This window comes from Drosophila persimilis, unplaced genomic scaffold, assembly GCF_003286085.1.
Source record: "Drosophila persimilis strain 14011-0111.01,24,50 unplaced genomic scaffold, DperRS2 tig00000676-arrow-arrow-pilon, whole genome shotgun sequence".
NCBI classification, from domain to species: Eukaryota; Metazoa; Arthropoda; class Insecta; order Diptera; family Drosophilidae; genus Drosophila; species Drosophila persimilis.
In genome coordinates this window covers 1,906,438-1,928,000 of record NW_020825332.1, presented here as the reverse complement: position 1 = coordinate 1,928,000, position 21,563 = coordinate 1,906,438, and the positions used below count along the sequence as shown (strand labels likewise).

The 21,563-nt window shown below is 54.3% G+C and overlaps 2 protein-coding genes across 9 annotated transcripts; both read left to right on the top strand.

Moving 5' to 3' along the window:
• The first annotated feature begins 34 nt into the window (after positions 1-34).
• LOC6599681 (dynein heavy chain, cytoplasmic) lies at positions 35-18,557 on the top strand. 8 transcript variants are annotated; one of them, XM_026991468.1, is made up of 15 exons: positions 35-314; positions 1,049-1,623; positions 2,190-3,024; positions 3,095-3,698; positions 3,760-3,865; positions 4,248-4,286; positions 4,491-4,646; positions 4,708-8,763; positions 8,858-8,884; positions 8,950-10,102; positions 10,450-12,558; positions 13,747-13,945; positions 14,453-14,570; positions 14,649-18,253; positions 18,313-18,557. In XM_026991468.1, exons 1-15 carry the CDS (start codon positions 71-73, stop codon positions 18,476-18,478), a joined length of 13,992 nt encoding a protein of 4,663 aa, XP_026847269.1. In that variant the 5' UTR covers positions 35-70; the 3' UTR covers positions 18,479-18,557. The 8 variants fall into 8 exon arrangements, with proteins under 8 accessions (XP_026847269.1, XP_026847270.1, XP_026847273.1 ...); XM_026991469.1 differs by lacking the exon at positions 13,747-13,945 and adding an exon at positions 12,769-12,964; XM_026991472.1 differs by lacking the exon at positions 4,248-4,286.
• On the top strand, positions 18,514-19,917 carry LOC6599685 (uncharacterized oxidoreductase YjmC). The gene is made up of 2 exons (XM_002024752.2): positions 18,514-18,606; positions 18,680-19,917. The coding sequence occupies exons 1-2, from the start codon at positions 18,531-18,533 to the stop codon at positions 19,810-19,812; spliced, it is 1,209 nt and encodes a 402-aa protein (XP_002024788.2). The 5' UTR covers positions 18,514-18,530; the 3' UTR covers positions 19,813-19,917.
• The last annotated feature ends 1,646 nt before the right edge of the window (positions 19,918-21,563 follow it).

Sequence of the window (21,563 nt, the reverse complement as noted above, 5' to 3'; positions counted from 1 at the left end):
GAGGCAGTTGTGAAAAATTCTTATTGTGCACATTAAATCGTGAATTTTGTATTTAAAACCATTGGTGGACATGGGTGATTCCCTGGAAAACACCGACACATCGGTGGATCCCGGCGTGAATGTGTCAATAGCCAACTACGATGCATTTGCAAATTATCTGCGAAAGGCAGTCACTATCTTGCTGCCCGATGACGAAGTGGTGCCGCAATCTCTGAATAAAGCCCTGGACGACCCGGTCAACCAGGAGACTATCAGAAAGTTTCTCTCGGACCCCCAGGTGCAGGCGCTGTATGTGCAGCGGAACTGCATTAAAGGTGAGCACGCTTTTTTCTGCAGGGCTGGCACCTGGGACGCCACTGCAAAATAAAATTGCACAATATGGCGTTCCCTGGGCCAGGAGAAAGTCTATAAACTGCATGTAAAGTACTCAGATCGGAAAAGCCATGTCTAACAGTCTATTCATTCAACCCAAAATGAGTCATTCTTAATGTGTTTCTCAAATGCACGGAGTTTTTGTTAAACATCAATGCAGCTGTTGTTTTTGTTAACCTTTTTTTCGTAAAACTGGTTCTGCGCATATCGTCAGCGCATGACGTCACGGACTAAATAATCGATAGCAATGTGCTAAAAATCAGCTGAACAATGCTGCCACCTGTGGCATCGATTGCCGGCCGGCTTTCGGTTGTTTACAAACAGAGAATCAACAAGTTTGTTTGCGGAAGCAACACGAAGCGGAGTGGCGCGACCTTGGGGCTGCGTACGTACCTATTCCATTGACTTGCGGCATTGAGCGTTGTCATTGACATTGGCACCGGGGCCAACAAATGTGGGAGCAATGACAGCGCCAAGGTCCAGCCTTGGCTGTTCGAATTTTGAAGGTTTTTCCCTTGGCCGCTGAATTTTTCGAAGGTGACGCCTTGGTAATGAAATGATGTCAGTGCCACGCCATTGAGCTCATGGCCAGATAGGCGGCGAGGCCGTGCAATGTGGGTGAATGAAACAGTGCGATAGCAGCCTCATTAGTGATTTATTTCCTTGATTTTTGCAGAGGACGATAGCGAACAGCCGGCGGAGGGGGAGGAGGAGAAGGAGCAGGTGTCGTACCAAATCAGCAATGACGTACACTTCACCAACAGCCGCATGGCCTCGCTGGCATGCATCAAGCGGGGCGTTGTGGTGGAGGCGGACAAGTCGATTCACTCCCAGCTGCGACTGATCAACTTCTCCGATGGCTCCCCGTACGAGACGCTCCACGCGTTCATCAGCAAGTCCCTGGCCCCCTACTTCAAGTCGTACGTCAAGGAGTCGGGTCGTGCGGACCGGGATGGCGACAAGATGGCCCCGTCGGTGGAGAAGAAGCTGGCGGAGCTGGAGATGGGTCTGCTGCACCTGCAGCAGAACATTGATATACCGGAGATTACCCTGACGGCTCACCAGATCGTCAACGCAGTGATCCGCAAGTGCGCCGATGAGGGACGCAAGGCCAAGGTGGTGGACTTTGGCGACAAGGTGGAGGACTCTTCGTTCCTCAACCAGCTGCAGAACGGCGTCAATCGCTGGATCACCGAAATCAAGAAGGTCACCAAGCTGAACCGTGACCCCGGATCGGGTACAGCGCTGCAGGTGAGAACGATCGGAAGCGTTGAGATCTTTTACACCCGGTACTCAGTCAGCTTTTCTGATTATACTGATTAGTCTATACAATACATATTATTCGTAAGCGCCAGAATCGGTATCGGAGCCGATGACTACCGTATGCTCTCCCTCTCTCTCTCGCTGTCTTGTTTATGACTACAAAACAGAGATAGCCATATCGAGAAGTGCGAGCACACACTCTACGATTAAGAGTGAGATAGCGAGAGAAAGGGAGAATGACTAAGCGCGTGGAAGGGGTAGAGTAACCAGCCACTGGAAATGGATTCAAACTGATCCACATCCGGCAGTGAAGGGGGCGGGCCGAAATTTTAACTCACAGACGTCTCCACATCAAATTTGGTTGCTCCACCCCTTAGATCAGGGCAGATCATCAATACTAAAGGACAGACAGACAGACCTGGCTTTATGGGGGTTCAGAAACTCTTCATTCTGGGTTTTACACACCGCTAATATATCCCTAAATTCTGCGAGTTCCGGGTATAAAAATAATTTATGGAAAACAAATTTGTTATTTTTATATCGCATTTTTGTAGGAAATCTCTTTCTGGCTGAATCTGGAGCGTGCCCTGTATCGCATCCAAGAGAAGGGCGAGTCCCCGGAGGTGGCTCTGACTTTGGACATACTGAAGCATGGCAAGCGCTTCCATGCCACCGTCTCGTTCGATACGGACACGGAGCTGAAGCAGGCTCTGGCCACTGTGGCCGACTACAATCCCCTGATGAAGGACTTCCCCATCAACGATCTGCTGTCTGCCACGGAGCTGGAGAAGATCCGGCCGGCTGTGCAGCAGATCTTCTCGCATCTGCGGAAGGTGCGCAACACCAAGTATCCCATCCAGCGTTGCCTCAAGCTGATTGAGGCCATCTCGCGGGATCTGTCTCAGCAGCTGCTCAAGGTGCTGGGCACTCGGCGACTAATGCACATTCCCTTCGACGAGTTCGAGCGCGTGATGAACCAGTGCTTCGAGATCTTCAGCTGCTGGGACGACGAGTACGACAAGCTGCAGGGCCTGCTCCGCGACATTGTGAAGAAGAAGCGGGATGAGCACCTGAAGATGGTGTGGCGGGTATCGCCCGCCCACAAGAAGCTGCAGACCCGCATGGAGCACATGCGCAAGTTCCGGCGCCAGCACGAACAGCTGCGCACTGTTATCCTGCGCGTCCTGCGTCCCACCAAGCAGGCCGTTGGCGATGACGGCAGCACCGTGGAGACCAAGCAGCCCTACAGCCTGGACGCCGCCGATGCCAATGCCATCGAAGAGGTGAATCTTGCCTACGAAAATGTCAAGGAAGTGGATTGCTTGGACATAACCAAGGAAGGCTCCGAGGCCTGGGAGGCAGCAGTGAAGCGCTACGAGGAGAAGATAGGTAAGTGAACCGTGTTCTGTACGGTTCACTAAACTTGAAAATCACTAAAACTGATTCCTTTCGCTCACAGATCGCGTGGAGACTCGCATCACGGCTCATTTACGCGACCAACTGGGAACGGCTAAGAATGCCAACGAGATGTTCCGCATCTTCTCGCGCTTCAATGCGCTGTTTGTGCGCCCGCACATACGCGGCGCCATACGGGAGTACCAGACGCAGCTGATACAGCGTGTGAAGGACGACATCGAGGCCCTGCACGAGAAGTTCAAGGTGCAGTATCCGCAGAGCAAGAGCTGCCGCCTCTCCTCGGTGCGGGACCTGCCCCCGGTGGCGGGCTCCATAATTTGGGCCCGTCAGATCGACAACCAGCTGACGATGTACTTGAAGCGCGTGGAGGATGTGCTGGGCAAGGGCTGGGAGACCCACATCGAGGGCCAGAGGCTTAAGGAAGACGGGGTTAGCTTCCGCGCCAAGCTCTCCACCGTTGAGGTGTTCAACGAGTGGGCCCGCAAGGTGCAGGAGCGCAACTTTGGCAGCACTGGTCGCATTTTCACAATTGAGTCGACGCGCTCTCGCACTGGACGTGGCAATGTTCTGCGACTGAGGGTCAACTTTCTGCCAGAGATCATCACGCTGGCCAAGGAGGTGCGGAATATCAAGAATCTGGGATTCAGGTATGTAAACGAGCGCTCTATCTTGGATAGAGCTTGGATTTCATGGCTTGTCTTTCTGCAGAGTTCCGCTCACCATTGTGAACAAGGCGCATCAGGCAAACCAGATCTATCCGTATGCTATATCGCTGATTGAGAGTGTTCGCACCTACGAACGCACCCTGGAGAAGGTGAGCTTCCGTTGAAGGGTCTCTTCACTCGAAGAAGGACTGTAATCAAAAGAATCTCTGGAGAGCATCTAGAGATTCACTTGATATCAGTCAGGCATTTCTCTCAACACTCTTTATACACTCCACTGTGCCACAATCACACCCACACCCACACGATGTCACCGTGCTGGAGTCAACCACTGGCTCCACTTTGTTCTCTTTGCATTGCTTTGTTCCTGGCGTGCAGCTTGAATTTTGTTACCCACCACCAGACACTAGACACCAGACACTAGTACACACGTCACATAGAGACCATAAACCAATAGACCCACCACAAGAAACCCCGTCTTTCTCTCTCTCTCTGAATCTCTACCGAACCTACAACAACCTTTCTTTCATGCAGCTTAATAATAGGAGTCTAGCACAAAATTCCGTATTCAAGGTAGTGTTGTTGCGTTGTTGTACCTCCCCCAAAAGCGTTTGTTAATTCCCCCCAAATATTCCCCGTACCTGTACCTGTACCTGTACCTGCAACCACCATTTGATTTCCTAGTCCCAGCTCTTTGTTCAACTCCCGCATGCAAATGAAGAATCACTTTCTATACTTTACACGAATCGCTCAACTAACCAAATGATTTCCATCTAGATCGAGGATCGGGCCAGCATTGTGCCGCTGGTGGCAGGACTGCGCAAAGATGTCTTGAACTTGGTCTCCGAGGGAATAGGACTCGTTTGGGAATCGTACAAGCTGGATCCTTACGTTCTCCGTCTCTCCGAATGCGTTACGCAGTTCCAGGAGAAGGTAAACCCACATTAAGGGATTGCAAACCTAAATGAAACTGAATGTTTCCCTCTGTTCATAGGTGGATGACTTGTTGGTGGTTGAGGAGCAACTGGATGTGGATGTGCGCTCGCTGGAGACGTGTCCCTATAGTGCTGCCACCTTTGTGGAGATTCTCTCGAAGATTCAACATGCTGTCGATGACCTTTCGCTGCGTCAGTATTCCAATTTGAGTGTTTGGGTCACGCGTCTGGATGAGGAGGTGGAGAAGAAGCTGGCGCTGCGCCTGCAGGCGGGTATCCAGGCCTGGACCGAGGCCTTGACTGGCAACAAGAAGGAGGTGGATACATCCATGGACACTGATGCCCCGGCCCAGCCCACGCACAAGCTCGGAGGAGAGCCGCAGATCCAGAACGCCGTGCACGAGATCCGCATCACCAATCAGCAGATGTATCTGTATCCCTCCATTGAGGAGGCCCGCTTCCAGATCATGCAGCAGTTCTTCGCCTGGCAGGCGATCGTCACCTCGCAGATGCGCCTCCAGAGCACCCGCTACCAGGTGGGCCTGGAGAAACCCGTCTCGCAGACGTACCGCAATCTGCTGACGAAGCTGCCCGAGGGCAAGATCCTGGAAAGTGCCTACGGGGCCATCAACAACAAGGTGGGCGAGGTGCGCAACTATGTGGACGAGTGGCTGCGCTACCAGAGCCTGTGGGATCTGCAGGCAGACATGTTGTACGGCCGCCTGGGCGAGGATGTCAACTTGTGGATCAAGTGCCTCAACGACATCAAGCAGTCGCGCACCACCTTCGACACGTCGGACACCCGGCGCGCCTATGGCCCCATCATCATCGATTACGCCAAGGTACAGGCCAAGGTCACTCTGAAGTACGACTCGTGGCACAAGGAGGCGCTGGGTAAATTTGGAACGCTGCTGGGCACCGAGATGACCAGCTTCCACGGCAAGGTGTCCAAGTCGCGCACTGACCTCGAGATGCAGAGCATTGAGGCGGCCAGCACCTCGGATGCCGTCAGTTTCATCACCTACGTGCAGTCGCTGAAGAAGGACATGATATCCTGGGACAAGCAGGTGGAGGTTTTCAGGGAGGCGCAGCGCATACTCGAGCGCCAGCGCTTCCAGTTCCCCAACAACTGGCTACACGTAGACAACATCGAAGGCGAGTGGTCGGCCTTCAATGAGATCATCAAGCGCAAGGACACGGCCATCCAGACGCAGGTTGCGAGCCTGCAGGCCAAGATCGTGGCCGAGGACAAGGCCGTGGAGACGCGCACCGTCGACTTCCTCAACGACTGGGAGAAGACCAAGCCCACGGGCGGCAAGATCCGTCCGGACGATGCTCTCCAGCAGCTGCAGATCTTCGAGAGCAAGTACTCGCGCCTCAAGGAGGAGCGCGACAATGTGGCCAAGGCCAAGGAAGCCCTGGAGCTGCAGGAGTCGGCGGTGCCCAACAACAGTGCCGAGCGCATGAATGTGGCCCTCGAGGAGCTGCAGGACCTGCGCGGAGTGTGGGGAGAGCTCTCGAAGGTGTGGACCCAGATCGACGAGACGCGCGAGAAGCCCTGGCTCTCGGTGCAGCCGCGCAAGCTGCGCCAGCAGCTGGAGGCCATGATGGCACAGCTGAAGGAGCTGCCCGCCCGCCTTCGCATGTACGAGTCGTACGAGTACGTGAAGAAGCTCATCCAGAGCTACATCAAGGTGAACATGCTGATCGTGGAGCTCAAGTCGGACGCCCTCAAGGAGCGCCACTGGAAGCAGCTGACAAAGCAGCTGCGCGTCAACTGGGTCATCTCCGACCTCACGCTCGGACAGGTGTGGGATGTCAATCTGCAGAAGAACGAGGGCATCGTCAAAGACATTATTCTGGTGGCCCAGGGCGAGATGGCCCTCGAGGAGTTCCTCAAGCAGGTGCGCGAGTCGTGGCAGAACTACGAGCTGGATCTAATCAACTACCAGAACAAGTGCCGCATCATCCGCGGCTGGGACGACCTCTTCAATAAGGTCAAGGAGCACATCAACTCGGTGGCCGCCATGAAGCTGTCGCCCTACTACAAGGTCTTCGAGGAGGAGGCCCTCACCTGGGAGGAGAAGCTGAACCGCATCAACGCCCTCTTCGACGTGTGGATCGATGTGCAGCGCCGCTGGGTGTACCTCGAGGGCATCTTCTCGGGCAGTGCCGACATCAAGACCCTGCTCCCAGTGGAGACATCCCGTTTCCAGAGCATCAGCTCCGAGTTCCTCGGTCTGATGAAGAAGGTCACGAAGTCACCGAAAGTGATGGATGTTCTAAACATTCCCGCCGTGCAGCGTTCGCTGGAGCGTCTGGCCGATCTGCTGGGCAAGATCCAGAAGGCCCTGGGCGAGTACCTGGAGAGGGAGCGCACCTCCTTCCCCCGATTCTACTTCGTGGGCGATGAGGATCTGCTGGAGATCATCGGCAACAGCAAGAACATTGCCCGCCTCCAGAAGCACTTCAAGAAGATGTTCGCCGGCGTGGCTGCCATCCTGCTGAACGAGGAGAGCAACGTCATTCTGGGCATATCGTCGCGCGAGGGCGAGGAGGTGCACTTCATCAATCCCGTTTCCACCGTGGAGCACCCCAAGATCAACGAGTGGCTGTCGCTGGTGGAGAAGCAGATGCGCTTCACCCTGGCCTCCCTGTTGGCCCAGGCCGTGCAGGACATCAAGCAGTTCCGCGATGGCAAGATCGATCCCCAGGCCTACATGGAATGGTGCGACAAGTACCAGGCCCAGATTGTGGTCCTCGCGGCCCAAATCCTCTGGTCCGAGGATGTGGAGGCGGCTCTGCAGCAGGCCTCAGAGACAAACAACGCCAAGCCCATGCAGCGCGTCCTGGGAAACGTGGAGAACACCCTGAATGTCCTGGCCGACTCTGTGCTGCAGGAGCAGCCGCCGCTGCGGCGCCGCAAACTGGAGCATCTCATCAACGAGTTCGTGCACAAGCGTACGGTCACCCGGCGCCTCATCACCAACGGCGTGACGTCGCCCAAGTCCTTCCAGTGGCTGTGCGAGATGCGCTTCTACTTCGATCCTCGCCAGACGGAGGTGCTGCAGCAGCTGACCATTCACATGGCCAACGCGCGCTTCTTCTACGGCTTCGAGTATCTGGGAGTGCAGGATCGCCTGGTGCAGACGCCGCTCACGGATCGCTGCTATCTGACAATGACCCAAGCCCTGGAGTCGCGCCTCGGAGGCTCTCCGTTCGGGCCTGCTGGCACGGGCAAAACGGAGTCGGTGAAGGCGCTGGGCAATCAGCTGGGTCGCTTCGTGCTGGTCTTCAACTGCGACGAGACGTTCGACTTCCAGGCCATGGGCCGCATCTTTGTAGGCCTGTGCCAGGTGGGGGCCTGGGGCTGTTTCGACGAGTTCAATCGTTTGGAGGAGCGGATGCTGTCCGCCTGCTCGCAGCAGATCCAGACCATCCAGGAGGCGCTCAAGTACGACATGGACAGCAACAAGGAGAGCATCACCGTGGAGCTGGTGGGCAAGCAGGTGCGCGTTTCCGCCGACATGGCCATCTTCATCACAATGAATCCGGGCTACGCCGGCCGCTCCAACCTGCCGGACAATCTGAAGAAGCTGTTCCGCTCGCTGGCGATGACCACACCCGATCGCCAGCTCATCGCCGAGGTGATGCTCTTCTCGCAGGGCTTCCGCACTGCCGAGAAGCTGGCCTGCAAGATCGTCCCATTCTTCAAGCTGTGCGACGAGCAGCTCTCCAACCAGAGCCACTACGACTTCGGTCTGCGCGCCCTCAAGTCGGTGCTGATCTCCGCGGGCAACGTGAAGCGCGATCGCATCATGAAGATCAAGGAACAGATGCGTCAGCGCGGCGACGAGAACATCGACGAGGCCTCCGTGGCCGAGAACCTGCCCGAGCAGGAGATCCTCATCCAGTCGGTGTGCGAGACCATGGTCCCCAAACTGGTGGCCGAGGACATTCCCCTGCTCTTCTCGCTGCTCAGCGACGTCTTCCCCAATGTGGGCTACACGCGCGCAGAGATGAAGGGCCTCAAGGAGGAGATTCGCAAGGTGTGCCAGGAGGACTATCTGGTCTGTGGCGAGGGAGACGAGCAGGGCGCTGCCTGGATGGAAAAGGTAAGCATCAGTGGGGATCGGGACTGTGCGTATGGATGGGGGGACTCATTGAATAATCATTCGATTCACACACACATGCTTACTAAATCTTCAGGGACTCGGCTCCACGTGGGTGGACAAAGTAACTAAGAGACCCCTACCTCCCTTCAATCTGTGTCCATGCTAATATTCCGTGTCCTTTCCCAGGTGCTGCAACTCTACCAGATCTCCAACCTCAACCACGGGCTGATGATGGTGGGTCCCTCGGGCTCCGGCAAGTCCACTGCTTGGAGAACTCTGCTGAAGGCCCTGGAACGCTTCGAGGGCGTTGAGGGAGTGGCCCACGTGATCGATCCCAAGGCCATCTCCAAGGAGGCCCTCTACGGCGTCCTCGATCCCAACACCCGCGAGTGGACCGACGGTCTCTTCACCCACATTCTCCGCAAGATCATCGACAATGTGCGCGGCGAGATCAACAAGCGCCAGTGGATCATCTTCGACGGCGACGTGGATCCCGAATGGGTGGAGAACCTCAACTCCGTGCTGGACGACAACAAGCTGCTGACCCTGCCCAACGGCGAGCGTCTCTCGCTGCCTCCGAATGTGCGGGTGATGTTCGAGGTGCAGGACCTGAAGTTTGCCACGCTGGCCACCGTTTCGCGGTGCGGCATGGTCTGGTTCTCGGAGGATGTGCTCTCCACGGAAATGATATTCGAGAACTATCTGTCGCGGCTGCGCAGCATTCCCCTGGAGGATGGCGACGAAGACTTTGTGGGCGTGATGAAGCCCACCAAGGACAAGGAGGAGGAGGTCTCGCCCTCGCTGCAGGTGCAGCGCGACATTGCGCTCCTGCTGCAGCCGTTCTTCTCCGCCGATGGCATCGTGGTGCGCACCCTGGAGTACGCCATGGACCAGGAGCACATCATGGACTTCACCCGACTGCGGGCCCTCAGCTCGCTCTTCTCCATGCTCAACCAGGCGGCCCGCAACGTGCTCACTTTCAATTCGCAGCACCCAGACTTCCCCTGCTCCGCTGACCAGCTGGAGCACTACATACCCAAGGCTTTGGTGTACTCAGTTCTGTGGTCCTTTGCCGGCGATGCCAAGCTCAAGGTGCGCACCGATCTGGGTGACTTTGTGCGCAGTGTGACCACCGTTCCGCTGCCAGGAGCCGCTGGGGCTCCCATCATTGACTTTGAGGTGAGCATGAGCGGGGATTGGGTGCCGTGGAGCAACAAGGTGCCGGTCATCGAGGTGGAGACCCACAAGGTGGCCTCTCCGGACATTGTGGTGCCCACTCTGGACACCGTACGTCACGAATCGCTGCTGTACACTTGGCTGGCGGAGCACAAACCCTTGGGTAAGTGGAATCCTTCTTCATCTTTTTTATACCCGGCACTCGAGGATTCGTGTGGGTGACACCCAGAAGGAATGAACAAATTAAAGTGCAAGAATTAACATTAGAACATAGCTAGAAGTCGTGGTCCCTCTCTTCCTATCTACGTTTTTTCCATCTCTAATGAGAATTGCGAGCAAAAGTTGAACCTCCCCAAAAAGAGAGAGATGGAGAATGAGTGAGAGTGAGAGAAGCTCACATATGTCCATATGTGTATATTGACTGAGTACCGGGTGTAAAAGTAGAGCCGTGGCAATGGCCAACGTTCCCGCTCATTTGAAGTTCAGATTGAGAATAATCTTTCCTTTCAGTGCTCTGCGGTCCACCTGGATCTGGCAAGACGATGACTCTCTTCTCGGCACTGCGCGCCCTGCCCGACATGGAGGTGGTGGGCCTCAATTTCTCATCGGCCACTACCCCGGAGCTGCTCCTGAAGACGTTCGATCACTACTGCGAGTACCGCAAGACACCCAATGGCGTGGTGCTGTCGCCCGTGCAGATTGGCAAGTGGCTGGTCCTCTTCTGTGACGAGATCAATCTCCCGGACATGGACAGCTATGGCACGCAGCGAGTCATCTCGTTCCTGCGCCAGCTGGTGGAGCACAAGGGCTTCTATCGGGCCAGTGACCAGGCCTGGGTATCGCTGGAGCGCATACAATTCGTAGGCGCCTGTAATCCACCCACGGATCCGGGTCGCAAGCCGCTGTCGCATCGCTTCCTGCGGCACGTGCCCATCATCTATGTGGACTACCCAGGAGAGACGTCGCTCAAGCAGATCTACGGCACCTTCTCGCGTGCCATGTTGCGCCTGATGCCCGCCCTGCGCGGGTACGCGGAGCCGCTAACCAACGCCATGGTAGAGTTCTATCTGGCCTCGCAGGATCGCTTCACGCAGGACATGCAGCCGCATTACGTCTACTCGCCCCGTGAGATGACGCGTTGGGTGCGGGGCATCTGCGAGGCCATCCGCCCGCTGGACTCCCTCCCAGTGGAGGGTCTGGTGCGACTGTGGGCCCACGAGGCACTGCGTCTGTTCCAGGATCGTCTGGTGGATGACCCTGAGCGGCGCTGGACCAACGAGAACATTGATATTGTGGGACACAAGCACTTCCCCGGCATCAACCAGGAGGAGGCGCTGCAGCGTCCGATCCTGTACAGCAACTGGCTGTCCAAGGACTACATGCCCGTGAACCGCGAGGAGCTGCGCGACTATGTGCGCGCCCGCCTCAAGGTCTTCTACGAGGAGGAGCTGGATGTGCCGCTCGTGCTGTTCGATGAGGTGCTGGACCATGTGCTCCGCATCGACCGAATCTTCCGCCAGCCGCAGGGCCATCTGTTGCTCATTGGAGTCTCTGGTGCCGGCAAGACCACGCTCTCGCGCTTCGTTGCTTGGATGAACGGCCTGTCCATATTCCAGATCAAGGTCCACAACAAGTACACGAGCGAGGACTTTGACGAGGATCTGCGCTGCGTGCTGCGACGCTCCGGCTGCAAGGACGAGAAGATTGCCTTCATTCTGGACGAGTCGAACGTGCTGGACTCTGGCTTCCTGGAGCGCATGAACACGCTGCTGGCCAACGGCGAGGTTCCGGGTCTCTTCGAGGGCGACGAGTACACCACCCTGATGACGCAGTGCAAGGAGGGCGCTCAGCGCGAGGGCCTCATGCTGGACTCCAGCGACGAGCTCTACAAGTGGTTCACGCAGCAGGTGATGCGCAATCTGCACGTGGTCTTCACCATGAACCCATCGACGGATGGCCTCAAGGATCGTGCCGCCACATCGCCGGCCCTGTTCAATCGCTGCGTCCTGAATTGGTTCGGCGACTGGTCGGACTCGGCCCTCTTCCAGGTGGGCAAGGAGTTCACCACTCGCGTCGATCTGGAGCGTCCCAACTGGCATGCGCCCGACTTCTTCCCCTCCGTGTGTCCCCTGGTGCCGGCCAATCCCACGCATCGGGATGCGGTGATTAACTCGTGCGTGTACGTCCACCAGACGCTCCACCAGGCCAACGCTCGTCTGGCCAAGCGTGGAGGCCGCACTATGGCGGTCACTCCGCGCCACTACCTCGACTTTATCCATCATTTCGTGAAGCTGTACAACGAGAAGCGCAGCGACCTCGAGGAGCAGCAGCTCCATCTGAACGTGGGTCTCAACAAGATCGCCGAGACCGTGGAGCAGGTGGAGGAGATGCAGAAGTCGCTGGCCGTCAAGAAGCAGGAGCTGCAGGCCAAGAACGAGGCGGCCAACGCCAAGCTCAAGCAGATGTTCCAGGACCAGCAGGAGGCCGAGAAGAAGAAGATCCAGTCGCAGGAGATCCAGATCCGTCTGGCCGATCAAACGATCAAGATCGAGGAGAAGCGCAAATACGTGATGGCCGACCTGGCCCAGGTGGAGCCAGCAGTGATCGATGCCCAAGCAGGTAAGTTCTTCGGGCGCCACATTCACGCATATGTGTGGGCGGGCGAACCCTAAGTTAGACCTAAGATTATGTCTCTCCCTTTCTGGATATATGATTATGTACGATTATGATTAATTCTGTCGTGTATTCAATTCTGACCCTCACCGAACAATCCGCACACGAACCACCCTGCAATCCGCAATCCGCAAACCCACCATCCACCATCCACAGCCGTTAGCTCTATTAAAAAGAAACACCTGGCCGAGGTCCGGTCGATGGCCAATCCCCCGGCTGTGGTCAAGCTGGCCCTGGAATCGGTCTGCGAGCTGCTCAATGAGAGTGCCACCGATTGGAAGGCCATACGCGGCATCCTCGTGAAAGATAGTTTCATCTCCTCGATCGTTAACTTGGAGACTGACAAGATCACGTACGCAACTCTTTCTCTTTACCACATCACCAAAGACTACTACTACAGCCATCATATACAGCCCACCCAGCACTCACCCCCCCATTGTCTTCTTGTGGCGTCCTCTGTTCACTAATTGGCCCGAAAACCAATAATACCCAAGCGATCATACATATAATCTACATTCTACATTCCACAATCATTCCAACCCATAATTACAACATACACCAACGAACACACACCAAAGCATACGCAATGCACAGGCCAAGCCAAGCCTCTACTCAACTTAAACCCTAAACACACCTCATAACCCTCCTAGAAGTACTCTCTGTCTCTCTGATATCTCCCAGATATCCCTAATGTGTATCCCCAATAGCTGTGTATAATAGTTATGTCCTCTCATTTGTGTGTGTGTGTGTGTGTGTGTGGGTGTGTGAAACTAAGGATAGAAGAACTCTCCCTAACTTAAGAAGGTTTCAAGTGGGTTCGGCCAACCGAATCCGTTGCACAAGGACATCCAACAGCGGTGGGCAACAGGCCTTACCAGCGCGACTCTCGACGACTCGTTTGCAGTGGGGCGTGCGGCCCACCGCTGATATAAAATAATGTTACAACAGCCAGTGCTCTATCCAGGTGCAAGGTTCATCCGATCATCCGATCCGTTCATCGATTCGTGCTCGATTCTTATTAGTAATTAACTCTAGATGGTAATCCTATAGCCTAATCTTACGAATAGCATAACCTCTTGGATAAGTGTTAATTCTGATCCTTCATGTTAACCAACCAACCAATCAATCAATCAGCCGTCAAATCGATACGCAAGCAACAGCTCGTTGAAGTGCGAACCATGGCCAATCCACCGTCGGTGGTCAAATTGGCCCTCGAGTCGATCTGCCTGCTGCTGGGCGAGAATGCGACCGACTGGAAGTCGATCCGTGCCGTGATAATGCGTGAAAATTTCATTAATTCAATTGTATCTAACTTCGGTACCGAGAACATAACGTAAGCATGAAACAAATTCAATTATTACCCAAAACACACACATTTTGTTCTCAAATTACGAGTGTATTTCTTTTGTTCCTGTTCCTGTTCTTGTTCTTCTGTTGTTCAAGTTTTGTGCTTTGGCTCTTTGGAGCGTAGAAAAACTGAATTGGATTTCATTTGAGTTGACTTTTGATTTTACCCGTTTACGTTGTTTTTTTTGTTTGTTTTTCGTAGTTTTCTATTGAATTGAATTAAGCGAGCTGTAAATATGTTCCCCACATCCTTCTGTAACTGTAACTTTAACTTTCACTTTAACCCAGCCCGTTACCGTTACCGTTACCGTTAACTTAAACTTCTTTCGGTTTATTGGCTTTAGTTATTTTCTGGTTTTGGTCAAATTTATCGTTGATTCCATAAAGAACTTACTGCTTTGCTTGCTTCAAATCATTCAAATAATAATCCCAAAATGACAATTGATCTCCATTCGCGGTGGAAATACTAATCTCGAATCTCTAATCCCCAAAGCGATGATGTGCGCGAGAAGATGAAGTCCAAGTATCTGAGCAACCCCGACTACAACTTCGAGAAGGTGAACCGTGCCAGTATGGCGTGCGGACCCATGGTTAAGTGGGCCATTGCACAGGTAAGAATGACCGAAGATAGCTAGAAGCACTATGAAGACTAGAGAGAAACTCAACTCATTCGTTCACTTTCCTTCCAGATCGAATACGCCGACATGCTGAAGCGCGTGGAGCCCCTGCGGGAGGAACTGCGCTCGCTGGAGGAGCAGGCCGATGTGAACCTGGCCAGTGCCAAGGAGACCAAGGATCTTGTGGAGCAGCTGGAGCGCAGCATTGCTGCCTACAAGGAGGAGTATGCCCAGCTGATTTCGCAGGCTCAGGCCATCAAGACGGATCTGGAGAACGTGCAGGCCAAGGTGGATCGATCCATTGCTCTGCTCAAGAGCTTGAACATTGAGCGCGAGCGCTGGGAGTCGACCAGCGAGACATTCAAGAGCCAAATGTCCACCATTGTGGGTGACGTGCTGCTGTCTGCGGCCTTCATTGCCTACGGCGGCTACTTCGACCAGCACTATCGGCTGAATCTCTTTACCACCTGGTCGCAGCACCTGCAGTCGGCCAGCATCCAGTACCGCTCGGACATGGCGCGCACTGAGTATCTGTCGAATCCAGACGAGCGGCTGCGCTGGCAGGCGAATGCTCTGCCCACGGACGACCTCTGCACGGAGAACGCCATAATGCTGAAGCGCTTCAATCGCTATCCGCTGATCATCGATCCCTCGGGACAGGCCACCACCTTCCTGCTCAACGAGTATGCGGGCAAGAAGATCACAAAGACCTCCTTCCTGGACGATTCTTTCCGCAAGAACCTGGAGTCGGCTCTGCGCTTCGGTAATCCCCTGCTGGTGCAGGATGTCGAGAACTACGATCCCATTTTGAACCCCGTGCTGAACCGCGAGCTTCGTCGCACTGGCGGGCGTGTTTTGATCACTCTTGGAGACCAGGACATTGATTTGTCGCCATCCTTTGTCATATTCCTGTCCACGCGTGATCCCACCGTGGAGTTCCCGCCAGACATCTGCTCGAGGGTGACGTTCGTGAACTTCACTGTGACCCGCAGCTCGCTGCAGTCGCAGTGCCTCAACCAGGTGCTCAAGGCAGAGCGTCCGGACATCGACGAGAAGCGTTCCGATCTGCTGAAGCTGCAGGGCGAGTTCCGGCTGCGTCTGCGCCAGCTGGAGAAGAGTCTGCTGCAGGCCCTCAACGACGCCAAGGGCAAGATTCTCGACGACGACTCGGTAATCACCACGCTGGAGACCCTCAAGAAGGAGGCATACGACATCAACCAGAAGGTGGACGAGACGGACAAGGTGATAGCCGAGATCGAGACCGTGTCGCAGCAGTATCTGCCGCTGTCCGTCGCCTGCAGCAACATCTACTTCACCATGGACAGCCTTAACCAGGTGCACTTCCTCTACCAGTACTCGCTGAAGATGTTCCTCGACATCTTCTCCACGGTGCTGTACAACAATCCCCGACTTGATGGCCGCACCGATCACTCGGAGCGACTGGGCATCGTGACCAAGGATCTGTTCCAGGTTTGCTACGAGCGCGTTGCCCGCGGCATGATCCACAACGATCGCCTCACGTTCGCCCTGCTCATGTGCAAGATCCACCTGAAGAGCACGTCGGAGTCGAACCTGGACGCGGAGTTCAACTTCTTCCTGCGCAGCCGCGAGGGCCTGCTGGCCAATCCTACTCCCGTGGAGGGACTGAGCGGAGAGCAGATCGAGGGCGTCAATCGCTTGGCCACGCGCCTTCCCATCTTCCGCAAGCTGCTCGAAAAGGTGAAATCCATCCCCGAACTGGGTGCCTGGCTGCAGCAGAGCTCCCCCGAGCAGGTCGTGCCCCAGCTGTGGGACGAATCGAAGGCTCTCAGTCCCGTGGCCAGTTCCGTGCATCAGTTGCTGCTGATCCAGGCCTTCAGGCCGGATCGCGTCATCGCCGCCGCCCACAATGTGGTGAACACTGTCCTCGGAGAGGACTTTATGCCCAACGCCGAGCAGGAGCTTGACTTTACTGCCGTCGTCGAGAAGCAGCTGAACTGCAATACGCCCGCCCTGCTGTGCTCAGTGCCCGGCTTCGATGCCTCCGGCCGTGTGGATGACCTGGCCGCGGAGCTGAACAAGCAGATCTCCAGCATTGCGATTGGCTCTGCCGAGGGCTTCAATCAGGCGGAGCGCGCCATCAACATGGCCTGCAAAACCGGTCGCTGGGTACTCCTCAAGAACGTGCACCTGGCGCCCCAGTGGCTAGTGCAGCTGGAAAAGAAGATGCACTCGCTGCAGCCCCACTCTGGCTTCCGCCTCTTCCTCACCATGGAGATCAACCCGAAGGTGCCCGTCAACTTGCTGCGTGCCGGTCGTATATTCGTGTTTGAACCGCCGCCGGGCATCCGGGCCAATCTGCTGCGCACCTTCTCCACGGTGCCGGCGGCCCGCATGATGAAGACGCCCAGCGAGCGGGCGAGACTCTACTTCCTGCTGGCCTGGTTCCACGCCATCGTCCAGGAGCGCCTGCGCTACGTGCCCCTCGGCTGGGCCAAGAAGTACGAGTTCAACGAGTCCGATCTGCGCGTGGCCTGCGACACCCTGGACACCTGGATCGACACCACGGCCATGGGCCGCACCAACCTCCCCCCAGAGAAGGTGCCGTGGGATGCTCTCGTCACGCTGCTCTCCCAGTCCATCTATGGCGGCAAGATCGACAACGACTTTGACCAGCGTCTGCTGCAATCGTTCCTCAAGAAGCTCTTCACCGCCCGCAGCTTTGAGGCTGACTTTGCTCTGGTGGCGAATGTCGACGGAGCTTCAGGCGGATTGCGACACATCACCATGCCGGACGGCACACGTCGTGACCACTTCCTGAAGTGGATTGAGAACTTGACGGATCGCCAGACGCCTTCCTGGCTAGGCCTGCCCAACAATGCCGAGAAGGTGCTGCTGACCACGCGCGGCACAGATCTAGTGAGCAAGCTGCTCAAGATGCAGCAACTGGAGGATGATGACGAGCTGGCTTACAGCGTAGAGGAACAGTCTGCCGAGTCCGCTCTGGCTGTAGGCCGCAGCGAGGATGGCCGTCCGTCATGGATGAAGACGCTGCATAACTCGGCCACCGCCTGGCTGGAGCTGCTGCCCAAGAGTCTGCAGGTGCTCAAGCGCACGGTGGAGAACATCAAGGATCCGCTGTACCGCTACTTCGAGCGCGAGGTGACCAGCGGGGCCCGGCTGCTGCAGACGGTAATCCTGGACCTGCAGGACGTCGTGCTCATCTGCCAGGGTGAGAAGAAGCAGACGAACCACCATCGTTCCATGCTCTCAGAGCTGGTGCGTGGCATCATCCCGAAGGGGTGGAAGCGCTACACAGTCCCTGCCGGCTGCACCGTCATCCAGTGGATCACCGACTTCAGCAATCGCGTGCAGCAGCTGCAGAAGGTGTCGCAGCTGGTCTCGCAGGCGGGCGCCAAGGAGCTGCAGGGCTTCCCCGTCTGGCTGGGCGGCCTTCTCAATCCCGAGGCGTACATCACGGCCACCAGGCAGTGCGTGGCCCAGGCCAACAGCTGGTCGCTGGAGGAGCTGGCCCTGGAGGTGACCATCACTGATGCAGGCCTCAAGACCGACCAGAAGGACTGCTGCTTCGGCGTGACCGGACTCAAGCTCCAGGGCGCTCAGTGCAAGAACAACGAGCTGCTTCTGGCCTCCACCATCATGATGGATCTGCCAGTGACCATCCTGAAGTGGGTCAAGTGAGTATACGACTTGGTTTACCCCTAATTTGCATTCACTAACATTCGATTTCTATCAGGATATCCTCGGAGCCGCGCATCAGCAAGCTCACGCTGCCTGTCTACCTGAATTCCACTCGCACAGAGCTGCTCTTCACCGTGGACTTGGCCGTGGCGGCTGGACAGGATTCGCACAGCTTCTACGAGCGTGGCGTGGCCGTTCTCACGTCGACCGCCTTGAACTAATTATCGTATGCTACCCCCAATATTTAATCAAAATTAACACAGTAATCAATCAATGGAATATAATGGAATATCTAACAAACGACTAGGTCTCCCCTTAGTTCTCACAATATTCGTAGACATAACAACCCGTAAGCAACCCAAGGTAGATTTATCAATTTGATGAAAATTATTCACTTACAATGTTTTGGCTCCGCCGGTCAGCACATTGGATGGGGCGACACAGTCGCATGAGCACCTTCCGCAAGCCGATGGCGGTTCCTAATCTGGGGGACTACTCGCTGGTGCATGTGGAGGAAGCGCGTCGCTTTATTCGGGACTGCTTGAAGAGGATTGGCGTGCCCGAATTAAAGCTGCGATGCGTCAGCGAATTTCTAGTGGCCGCCGACTATCGTGGCATATACGGCAGCGGCCTCAGCCAGCTCGATATCTACCTAAACGACCTGCTCCATCGTCGTGCCAATATGGACGCGGAGCCGGAGATCATCCGTGAGACAGTGGCCACTGCTCATGTGAATGGGAACGATGCCTTGGGCGTAATTGTGGGCAACTTCTGCATGAGCCTGGCATTGGAAAAGGCGAAAAATGTCGGAGTCGGCTTTGTGGTTGCCAATCGGTCGAATAACCTTGGAATTGCCAGCTGGTATGCCCTACAGGCGCTCGACCAAGACTATGCGGGACTAGTGATGTCCAATGGGGCTCCGATAATGGTGCCGCCGCGTTCTAGCGTGGCCAGCATCGGTGCCAACTGCTTGGCCTTTGGCGTCAAAGGACGGAACTCGTATTTTATGCTGGACATGGTCAGCAGTATGAAGGACATTGGTTCAATTGAATGGGCCTTGACCAAACACGAATACATTCCGCACCTCTGGGCGGCTGATGAGAGGGGCTATTCCACGTGCTTTCCCATGCTGGCCTTGCGAAATCCGCGCCTAACCTGTGCGGGTGCAAACAAGGGCTATTGCCTCGCCGCCATGATTGATCTGCTGTGTGGGGTCCTGTCTGGGGCAAACTTCTCCACGCAGATTCCCCCCTGGAGGTCAAACGTTAAGCGCCTATGTCCCAACCTTGGCCAGATCTTTATCGTTATCGATCCCGACTTCTTTCTCCCGGATTTTATGGATCGACTTGATGACTTCACCGAGTGCATCAAGAACAGTACCCCCGCCAGCTTGGCGAAACCCATCCAAATGCCAGGGGACCGAGAGATGCGCCATATGCTCCTCGTGGAGAAGTTGGGGGCTCTGCCCTATCACAATGCCCTGCTAAAAAAGTACAATGCCATTGCGGATCTTTTCTGCATCAAGCCCATTCAGTTGTTCAATAACGACGATTAGCGGAAACCGGAACACTAGACGAAAAATTTTGATTTATTTTGGAAGAAAATAATAAATAAACCGTTTTTTTAGGTATTTTTCTGGCATCATGAAAAAGGACTCTTGCTGCAGCGGCATTTGTTTTGTTTTCGTTAAAGGACTTTAACTGCAGCGTCATCTATATGTTGTTTCTCAAAAAAGGCCTTTTATTACTGGGAACAGTTGGGCTTTTCGTACAAGGACTTTCACTTCATCGCCATCTAAATGTTGTGTCTCATAAAATGCCTTTTATTACTGGGAACAGTTGGGCTTTTTTTTAAAAGGACTTCTACTGCAGCGTCATCTATATGTTGTTTTTCATAAAAAGGACTTTTATTACTGGGAATAGTTGTTTATTTCGTAACAGGAATTTATTCCAGCGCCATCTGTTGACTTTTATCTAAGAAGGACTTTTATTATTGGGAACAGGACACGCAAGTATAAATAAAATAGAGTTGCCATACAGTACTTACGTTAATTTGGCTTAAAATATTATACTGAAATGAATATAGAAAATAAAATGAACTTCAAAACTAAATAAATTGTATTTTTTTGTAGCTATAGCATGCTTTCAGTGGGGTTGGGCAAGGATATATGCTATGGCATACTTTCAGGCTGAGAAATAGCGGAGAAAACTACAAGTATGATGTCCTTGATATCCTTGATCCTTCATAAGGACTCGATAAAATCAAGGATGTTCCCCCGATCACAGGAAGCCATAGCACGCCCAGATAGACTCACAACGAGTGCAGAAAACTACAAATGTATGGCTGAGGAGGTTAGGGTCCTTACGTAAGGACCAAGGATCTTTTTTCGATCACTGGAAGCCATCGCCCGCCCAGAATGGCCCACAAACAACGGAGAAACAAGATATACATATGTATATGACAGGACGAAATATCCTTGATCCTTGAATCTATAAATTCAGGGATGTTCCCCTGATCACAGGAAGCCGTCGCACGTCCCGATCGGTCTACAAATAACGGAGAAAACAATAAAACAAAACTGTTGTCAGTTGTTGTACAACAACAAACATCAATGTGTGGTCGCTCAAATGATCGAAAACGAGAAAATTTCAGACCGAAGTACCAGGCGAACAGAAATCAGTAGAAAGCAATTCTATCAAATTAAATTTTTTGGTGCATACTTTTGGGGGTGTACTAAACGAAGTTGCTTTCTGCTGATTTCTGTTCGCCTGGTAAATCGGTCTGAAATTTGTCAATTTCGGCCATTTGACGTTAGATTTATTTTGGAAATTTTAATTGGCTATATCTCAGCTATTTATGGGCCGATCGAGGCGTGGCATGTCATTTCGTGACCGGGAGAGTCCTGCCAACCGATTGGCACCAGAAAAAAGGACATCCACTCCTTCACGATTTTCGCCAAAATTCATGATGGTTACATCATCCAATTTGCCAAAAATCGGCCTCATTTTCGTGGTCGAGATTTTGGTGCCAATCGACAGGCTGGATCCCCACGATCCTGGGAGACAAGGTCCTTCGCCGATCTGGCCCCGTTTAGCTAAGATATAGCCTTCCGAAGGTTTGGATTTGCACACCAATGCAAATACTGGTTTTCTTCTGTAAGCTATATCTCAGCTATACGGCAGCCGATCGAGGCGTGGCATGTCATTTCGTGATGCGGAGAGTCCTGCCAACCGATTGGCACCAGAAAAGAGGACATCCATTCCATCACGATTTTCGCCAAAAATCATGATGGTTACATCATCCAAT